The following is a 10,119-nucleotide window of genomic DNA, read 5'->3' on the forward strand; positions in this document are numbered from 1 at the left end:
ATCAGAGGATTGAAGGCAGAACTCAGACATGATGTGAAATACCTCTTGTGATTCAGCCTAATTTTAGACCACCTTTACAAATTGTGAACACTAATACTATGGCTGAGAATAGATCAAGATTCAAAAAAAGTGAGTAGATTAACACCAGAAAAGTAGTAGAACATTGTAGGAAGAACATTGTAGTAAGAAAAACATGTTAGAGGCCATAGTTGTGAAAAGAAACAATTGTTATTATTTTATGTGCAGGACTATGTAGAGGGTAAGGAGAATGAAGTAGAGAATGATTTAGATGAGGGAGAACCTGAGATCACTGCTTGTGCACTATTTGGGACTCCAGCACCTCCATCTATAAATACCATGAAGGTTTTTGGATTTATTGTCTTGTCACAGCTTAATAGACTCAAGGAGTTCACATAATTTTATAGATTTGGGATAGGTTAAAAGACTCAGGAGCCATTTGGACACAAGTTACCAAACCAAGAAACAAAAATGGGTGCAGTTCTCTTTCAAGTTGAATCTGCAACCGTGGAAGTTCAACAAGTGCATTTTGGGTCAGTGGATCAGCACTCTTAGAATCTCTATTGAACAACAACAGGCTCTACATTAGCTATTGCACGAGTACGAGATGGTGTTCCTCACTCCAAGCACTTTGCCTCCTCACGGAATCCATGATCATCAAATTCTATTGATTGATGGCAGCAAACCTCCCAATACTAGACCCTATATATATGACCCTATTCAAAAAGCAGAAATAGAGAAGTGTGTGCATGAACTTTTGGAGGCTGGTTTCATCCGAGTTAGCAAAGGTCCATATTCTTCACCTATGATTTCAGTCATAAAAAATGAGGGTACTTGGAGAAAGTGCATGGACTATAGAGGGCTCAATGATATCATTATCAAGGATAAGTTTCCTATCCATCTTATTGATGAATTGCTTGATGAATTGCTTGGTGCACAATACTTTTCAAAATTAGATCTAAGGGCATGATATCACCAAATTAGAATGTGATGATGTAGAAAAGACTGCATTTCAGACACATCATGGCCATTATGAATTTCTGGTAAAGCTATTTGGGTTGACAAATGCCCCTCTCACTTTTCAGTGTTTAATGAATGAAATATTTATACACATCTCAGAAAATTTATCCTTGTTTGCTTTGATGATATCTTGATCTATAGTGTTTCGTGGTCCTTACATCTGCAACATTTGAGGATAGTTTTTGACACTCTGAAAGAACATACATTGTAAGTTTGCTTTTGGTAAATCTCACGTTGAATATTTGGGTCCTACTAAATTGGATTCCATCTCTAAATTCCTACATCTGTGATAGCTCTTAGGGGATTCTTGGGATTAACAGGCTATTATAGAAAGTTAATTCCTCGCTTTGGCAAGATTATCAGTCCTATAATTGCTCTTACTAAGAAGGACGGTTTTAAATGGAACACAGAAGCTACAGAAGCATTTCATACTCTCAAACAAGCTATGGTCCTTTTTCCAATTATAGCTAAGGTGGGAACTATGGCATACTCTCAAACAAGCCATCCGATCTACATCCAGTGTTTGATGTTTCTTGTCTGAAGAAGCATTTGGGCACCAACGTACAGACTAGTGCACCACTGCCTATGACAACAGATTCTGGTATCCTACAAGATGTTCTAGTGGCTGTTCTGGAAAGAAGGTTGATCAAGAAGCGTAATGCAGCTGCTACTGAAGTACTAGTTCAATGGAAAAATCATTCCAAGGAGGATGCTACCTGAAATCATACCAAGACTTGAAGCTCAAGTTTCCTCAAGTTGCTCATTTGCGATTTGTCTTGTTTTGCGTTGTTGTAATAGCTGCTGTGATTACTGTTGTTGTGTTCATTCTGTTGTTTACACGTTCTGTTTCAAGGGAGGTATTGTTAGGATATCTTACGATGCCAAGTGTACGATAGCTGATTACTTGTTAGTTACAAGGTTGTTAGAGTTGGAAATATCCTACAAATAGTAGCTTGTAAGAGAAGTTCAACAGTCAATGAAATAGTATTGTTCTTCTGTTATACACTCTCTGTACCGCCATTGAAGATGTGGAGCTAGGTTCGAACCCAGATGAAACGAAGCATGCCCCTAAAAAAGGAGAGACAGAAACACAGGCCGAGGGCGAACCCTCCGTTGGTGCAAGACATTGTACCAATTAAATTGCATAGACTATCTCTCCGCTGCTGTCAATGTCAATGTCGGGATCAGACTCGAGGTCCTCCTCCATGTTATCTATGTCCAGGCTGCCAGCAAGATACTGGTTGAGACTGTTGGCCCCGGCCGCAGGTATTGTAGCCTCGGCAATTATCTGCATAATCTCATCAAGGCTTTGCATGGGTTGATCCGGCTCTTCAAACTGGTTGTTCATGGTGTTTTCAACCATGAGATCTGCTGGAAGGTTCTTTAGAAACCATTCGTGGTTCCTGATCTCAGGGATGGTTATCCTCTGTTGCATACAATAATAATCAATGAGAATCGAATCAGAAATCAAAACTAGCTAGTGAAGCTTAGAGAAATATAGTTTTATACGCAAATGCCACTTATTCGGCAATGCATTTACGGATTAAAGTATAATACAAAGAATATCACGCACCTTCTCGGGCTCAGCTACGAAAATCCTTGATATTAGATGGCGGCACTCCGGAGATATATGAACATAGTCAGGAATAGAGTACTGGACATTCGTTATCCGCTGCACAAGAGGAAAAACCTTAGACTCGAGTTAAGCTTCCAAGTTTCAGTAGGAAATAAGGTTAAAAAAGTTACGTGTATTGTCTTGCGGAAGTTTTTAGGCTCCCCAGGATCTTCAAATGGATATGCACCCACCAACATGACGTATAAGGTCACCCCACAAGACCATACATCTGCAATCTGGAAAGGTAGATCAAAATGGAGACTATTAGCATGATTGTGCAGAAATGCAGAGTATTTATGGCACCGACAAATTATCATTGCAAAATACAGGATCAGTTATGCAGGATTGAATTCCAACACTGAAACTTTCGTGGGAGTGGTGAATAATCAAATTGCCAGCATCAATCTATAGGATGGGAGTGCCACTTATTACTACGGTCTAGTGGTATTCCTCCACACTTGTAAGTGAGAGGCCTTAGGTTCGATTCTTGCCAAAGGTGAATTTGAACCCCATTATTGCTAGCCCATTGTGAGGCTAAGCCCACCCCTATCCCCCTTAGTGTAGATATATCATTTGTTTAAAAAAAAAAAATTAAGGGATGGGAATATATAAGGTTAGACAAACCAATTAACAAGTTGTAAGCTAAGTTATTTTCCAGAAAGTCTTCACGTAAGTTTAAAATATGCAAATACAAATAAGTAACGCAGTGCAATGACTTTGCAAAGAATTGGCACGGATAAATTAAAGTGGAACAAATAAAGCCAATAAATACAAATGAGTACTATTACCTTTCCATCATATTCTTTCTTGAGTAACACCTCAGGTGCAATATATGCAGGGGTGCCCACGGTCGATTTTGGTTGTGAATGCAGCACTGAGGACTGGAAAAAAGAGACCAAGGCTAATTAGATGGATATGATAAAAAATATTCATCCAAGAGTAAAGAGGCAGACTAATTCCTGTGTAGTATCTACCAGTTAAAGAAAAGCACAGAACATGCATTTTCCAAACACATTTCTGTTGAGTTTAATCACCAGAGATATTTCATAATTTAGCACCGGACTCCTGCGAAATGAAGGTCACTGTGCATGAAAAGACACAGAGAGAGAGAGAGAGAGAGTGTGTGTGTGTGTAGTACCTTAGAGTAGCCAAAGTCACATATTTTTAAACGAGGAGCTGGACTTCCATCTAACAATGTGTTCTCCAACTTCAAGTCCCGGTGGCACACTTGCTTCATAAAGAAATACAAAAAAATGTATCCAATTCAGAAATCTAGAAGGTATAAAAAAAAAATAAATGAAGACGGGCAACGTATTCCCATACCATTGCATGACAGTAACTGACTCCTGATATAAGTTGCTGGAAGAAGAAACGCGCCTGCAACACAAGTACATTAGAAATAGGTAGGAATCGTTATCAGAAACTAAATCAATGTAGTGGATAAGAACCTCATCCTCACTGAAACGCCCAGCGTTGCATATACGCTCAAAGAGCTCTCCCCCAGATGCATATTCCATCACAATAGCCAGATGAGTGGGTGTTAATATTACCTACAACCACATAGTAACGAAACTGAGTTCCATGGTGAAATTAATTTGTGTTTAGATGTTCATAGTTAACAGACCTCTTTGAACCGGACAATGTTCGGATGCCTCAATGACCTGTGGTTTATAATTTCTCTTTGTACATTTTCATCTATCTGTTAGACAAAAGTATAGAAGTAGGGTAAACCAACAATGAAAAGAGAATATTAATTGGAATTACCAAGCCCTACAACAATCAATACCAACCATAACGCGAAAGTAAAATCTTATCTTTGCATAAATAAAAGATTTTTTTTTTTTTTTTTTTGATCAAACGATTTTAATCAAGTAACATTTGCTGCCTATATCACTATTTATAAGATCAAATTCAAGATTCAAGCACACCATGGATAAGAAGAAGATAAAATAAAATTGTTCATTAAGTGGTTTAGAAAAGAATGTCTGCATACGATTGTTAAAACCCATCAAGCCATAGTCTTTCTCCTTCTGATTCACTAATGAGAACCATTAGTCTGCAGTCCTCAACTGGCATCAATGCCCAGATGATCAAAGTCTACAGTAAACCTTGTTAAGTGCTCATGGTTTAATATTATTATCTGGATACATATTTAAGTGAGTAGACAGAGTGGAACTCAAAATTAGTCGCCAGTTCCTTACAAGTTTCTTTCAAGCGGAGTGGCTTTACTATGCATACAAGGTTAGAGAATAGAAAACAATGCTAATTTTGTTGATTCTTTAAACATCTAACAATTCTCATGTTATCTAATCACATCACACCACACCACACTGGGGAGTTCAATTCATTCCAAAGAGAGATTACAAACCAACAAACTGGGAAAATGGAAGAAAACAAACATCTGTAAAATTTCAATTATCATGTCCCCAAAAGCTAAGTCCTCCCACTCAGCAGACAATCTCCATAACAATAGTTGGTTTAGATTCAAGTGCTCAGGATTGTGTAACACGGGCCGTCTGTTAAATGTTTGGTAAAAAGCTGAACTTGACAACCTAAAGAAACCAACTAAAACCAAACACAATCTTGAGCACTTGTATTTGAATCCAACTAAAACCAACCCAGTTTAAGACACTTCAGTAGGAAAGAACAGATAATCAACTTCCACAAACTCCCATTCGAAATACACATAAACTCCATAATCCTGAAATCCAAAAACATATTACATTTTCTAACACCTGCAAACAATCACAAAAGGAAACCGAACCAACAAATCAACCAGAAACTAGAAAACCCATCAACCTTCACCTAAAAACAAAATAATTTATAGAAAGAAAAAAAATCTAAAAAAGCAATCAACTCCTCAATTTCAACAAATGATTCATGCTTCAAACCCCATTTCCAAAAATGATATATATATATATATGAAAAGAAGAGTAAAATCGAGAGACTAACCTTCTCACCTCTCTCTATGTATTTCACAGCAACAAGCTCACCAGTCTGCTTGTCCCTCATAAGCCGTGCAACCCCGAAATTTCCCGACCCAATATCCCGAACCAGCTCGTACCGATCGCTGTCGTGCATGATCGGCATGTCCATGGCTGGCCCAACTGTGAGCACAGACCGATTCATATCTCTCCTCTCTCCCTCCCTCTATATACACCAACACCCTCTGAAAAAACCCAAAAAACAAAAACCCAATTAAGCCCTTCCACACGTTGAGCTTTCTCTGATTCTCTCTCTAATGTTAGAGAGAGAGAAAGAAATGGGAAGGGCAAAGCAGTGATCAAACTAACCGAAGGAGCGGTGGTGGAGGTGCGGTGGCAGCGCCTGGACCACTGGATTGATGGGAAAAGGTGGTGGGTGGAGAAAAAGACTGAGATGGGTTCGTCCCCGTGAAGCTCCCACCCACCTCAGAAATGGGGGTTTATCCGATGTTTGTCAAAAAAATCAAAGCTTTAATCTTTATATTTTTTAATATCTGGGTGTTTTAGCAGACTGATTGGTGTTTCAGAGGGCGTCAGGATCCTACAGCTCGTGAATCCAACCATCCACCCTTCTCTCTCTCAGTCTCTGTGTGTGTTTCTTTCAGCTCTCTTTGTGTTGTATGTGATTTCTTTTTTTTATGATATTATCCACTCCACTCCAGACTCTCCATAAGGAGACAGATCAAATCTATTTATCGTGTTAAATTCAGTGAAGTCAGAGATGGTGAAATTTCTTGTTTTTCCCTAGCATCCGCCTAGTCTCTTGCATAGTAGATGCCAGATTTGTCCACGTGGGATAGGTTTTTCTGTTTTTTCCCACACCTAGAAATAGAATGGTACCAATTGGGAGGATATTTATTTGAAATGGGAAGGTATTTGCATAGCTCTGTATTTATTTATTTTGGAAAATTAGGAATTGCATTTCAGGGCAAAGATGTCAATAAGATACACGAAAGCCTACAGTGAGGCAAGCAACAAGCTAGATTGCATAACTTAAATCAAACAAAATTGATAAAGAAAGGTCCCCTAAGCCATAATGTGAAATTACATTCCTGGATTTCACTATTTAAAATTATGTATCTCATATGTAGTATTCATATTCGTAGTTTTGACGCATTTATGTTTACGGCGTATAATTTATTCAATAAGTAAAAGGACAAAATTGCCCCTATTGTGTTAAACGAGATTCTTTTGTGGACGCACTTGATATTTTCATAATTTTTCAAATTTCTTTCATATCTAGATAGTATGTGTCGATACGAACGCGTGGGCGCAAACAGAACGTAAATTGGAGTTATATCAAATGAGATATAAACGAACCAAGATATGGGCAAAATGGTCATTTGACCATAATCTAGAATGCTTCAGATGATGAAAGGAAAATAAGAGAAATGAGAGAGATGGACGGCTGAGATGAAAAGGAAAAGAGAGAAACTGAGAGATGGGGGGAATAGATGGGCCAATGAGGGAATGGGAAAGAAAGAGAAGACCAATGGGAAAAGAGAACTGGGAGGGGAGATGAGGGGGAGAGACCTAGCGAACCAGACCTGCCTTCGACCCGTTTCTGGCGCAACCTAACCCGACGACGGCTCCATTTCTCCTAATGCCATTCACAACGTTTCACAGCGAATCACGGCAAATCATCACATAGAAACAACTTCCTAGCATTCCCTCTTCCATTTTCACCCAAAATTAGAAAGAATTTGGTTGTAGTTTTGGTGAAAAACCGACGGTGGGTGCGTATAGGTGTATGGCGGCGATTCATTAAGTCCGAATGTAACTCCATCAACCACCACCACCAAAAGGCTCCCCTTAACCTCAGGAACAAAGCTCACACAATTGTAGGGGTGGTGGAGCACCAGAGGCGATGGATCGAAGGCCATCCTTTTTAGGGTTTCCGACGGATTGAGGGACTTTAGAGGGTTTCCTGGCCGAATTGGACTTTGGCCCAGGTATGAAAATTGCTCCCCTTGATTGGCTATACATTTATATGAAATTTGATAAATTTTGGAAATAGTTGAATTTTAAATGAGTCGGGATGGCCGGCCGACGAGTGGCGGGGGAGTGCGGGCTGAGACTCGACCTACCCATCCTAGGCTAAATTTGATACTTCGATTCCATATTTGACATCCATTTAGTGAAATCTCGATGTTTAAATATAGTTTTGTAGTTGACCGCCTAGATGGCCGCCACTTGGTTATAATATGAATTGACTATCCGATTGTTGGATCGAAACCAAACTTTAATACGTGATAGTACGTAATATTTAAGGACATTAGGAACTTACGGATCAGGAATACGACATATGGATCTTTCCAAATTGAATTTATAAGTTTGTAAAACCAAACGTTGATGGCAACCTAATTCTAGCAATTGGCCGAGATCCGATCGTTAGATCGTTCCGAAATTTTAGAATATTGTTCGAGAAGATAAATGAGACCTTTGGGAAGTTACGGCTTGGAAATCCATGGGAGGATGTTCTAGATTGACTTGTATAGGGTTGTGGACCCTACTTTTGACAAAGACTCGACTTTTGGTCAATAAGCTACAAATTGATCTTAAATATTAAAATCAGTATTACTAGGGACTATGTAGGGCTTAGTGGGCCTATATTGGTTAGTGAGTTATCCCCGATAATATATACATCTGTTTAAGTGTATGAGACGTCATATTATGATATATATGTGTTTATTTATCTTCTTAATAATGTGACTAATAAGTATGATACATGTAAGTATTCTGTAGAACTTATATGCTTGTGTGACATAGTAGTTGGTGGCCATGAGAAATTGATGGTGTAGGTGACTACGTTGTAACTCATAGGGGTTAAGGTATGGGTAGGTTATGTGTTGAATTTACTGTACCATGTAGCAATGGTACATGGATGGTCCTGCTTGGTATATCCGTGATTGGTGATCACTACCTAAAGCTATAGGATATAATCCTGCTTGGTATATCCGCGCTATGGGACTGTTAGGGGTGATCATGCTTGGTATATCTGTGATGGGTGATCACTGCTTGCACGATGAGATTATGCCTATGGTTCTTGATGAGTCAATATTTTATTATATATATTTTACCCTATTCTTAGTATTACTTTATTATTTTGGTAGAATTTTGATACTTTGCTTTATATTTTCACCATAGGACATTTGACTTCCTCTGGAGCAAAACCTGAACAAACTAACGAATTTTAAAGTGATTCAAATTTGAGGACGTTCATGTATTCCTTATCTTGTTCGTATCAAAATTTGGAATTTTTCTACCAAGCGATTATTTTCTGGTGATTAAATGAAGGAGCAGTGCGCATTGTTGGAAAGTGACGTTTATGAGCTTAAACTGCGTTGGAGATGGTCTAAAGGCTCAAACTTTAATAAGCTCCAATCAATCAATTCCTTTTATATGATATGAGCTGCACCCACAATGCAAATTATTGTTATGATGAATTTGTGCTTTAAGGTGCTGCAGGGAAGGGTGAATTCGTCAATTAAGATTTAAACCAATGCTCCCATTCATTGCAGGGGTTTAGATGTATTCTTTGAGTTTCGTGAAGGCTTTATTCGCATTCATTAGTCCAGAGTAGACCCTTGCTCTTCTTTGTTGCAATAAAGAACGATTTGCACTTGTTGGTAGATCATGAAAGGAATTTATTGAGGGATGTCGCTCGCCCTGTTGGCTTTGTAATTCATTCATGGTTCTAGGCGACTTCATTTCTATGATGGCCTTGTTTTGGTATGGTTTAACCTCAATTCCACGCTTAGTAACCATGTATCCCAAGAATTTGTCTGATTTTATTTCGAAGGTACACTTTTCTGGATTTAGCTTCATGTTGTACTTCTTAAGCAGGTCAAACGACTTTTGCACATGTGTCATGTGGTTCTTCTTATCTTTGCTTTTGACAACCATGTTGTCCACATAGATTTCCATCGTGTCTTTGATCTTATCCTTAAAGATTAGAATGATGAGTCGCTGGTATGTTGCCCCAGCGTTTTTAAGTCCAGAGGGCATAACTTTATAGCAGTACATACCTCAGTCAATGACAATGGATACAGATTCTTTATTTGGTTGTACCCTGAGTAAGCGTCCATGAAGCTTAGGAGCTTATGTCCTACGATTGAATCTACTAAGAGGTCGACCTGTGGGAGTGGATATGGATTCTTCGGGCAAGCTTTGTTCAAGTCCATGAAATCTACACATACTCTGCACTCTATGAAATCCACATATACTCTACACTTTCCATTCTTCTTTTGCATTAGCACTACATTTGCTACCCAGTCTAGGTGGTAAACTTCGATGATAAACTGGACATTTTTGAGCTTATCAATCTCCACCTCTATGATGTTACTTTATTCTATTCCATGGTTTTGTTTACACTGGATAACTGGCTGGCAATTGGGTCTAAATAAAGACTGTGGTAGATCACAGATAGATCGATTTCGAGCATGTTTTCTACCAACCAAAAAAATATGTCTTGTTAGCCTG

At 38.7% G+C, this 10,119-nt stretch overlaps 1 protein-coding gene across 2 annotated transcripts; it reads right to left on the reverse strand.

Annotated features, from left to right (window-relative positions):
• Nucleotides 1-1,911: 1,911 nt before the first annotated feature.
• On the reverse strand, nucleotides 1,912-6,303 carry LOC103402284 (serine/threonine-protein kinase SRK2E). 2 transcript variants are annotated; one of them, XM_070805585.1, is made up of 10 exons: nucleotides 5,947-6,303; nucleotides 5,606-5,822; nucleotides 4,278-4,352; nucleotides 4,102-4,203; nucleotides 3,977-4,030; nucleotides 3,792-3,884; nucleotides 3,442-3,534; nucleotides 2,785-2,889; nucleotides 2,612-2,710; nucleotides 1,912-2,464 (listed from the first exon to the last, which is right to left on the reverse strand). In XM_070805585.1, exons 2-10 carry the CDS (start codon nucleotides 5,780-5,782, stop codon nucleotides 2,174-2,176), a joined length of 1,089 nt encoding a protein of 362 aa, XP_070661686.1. In that variant the 5' UTR covers nucleotides 5,783-5,822; nucleotides 5,947-6,303; the 3' UTR covers nucleotides 1,912-2,173. The 2 variants fall into 2 exon arrangements, with proteins under 2 accessions (XP_070661686.1, NP_001315653.1); NM_001328724.1 differs by lacking the exon at nucleotides 5,947-6,303 and having other exon boundaries at nucleotides 2,174-2,464; nucleotides 5,606-5,782.
• Nucleotides 6,304-10,119: the final 3,816 nt, after the last annotated feature.

Source organism: Malus domestica, chromosome 10, assembly GCF_042453785.1.
Source record: "Malus domestica chromosome 10, GDT2T_hap1".
Lineage (NCBI taxonomy): Eukaryota > Viridiplantae > Streptophyta > Magnoliopsida > Rosales > Rosaceae > Malus > Malus domestica.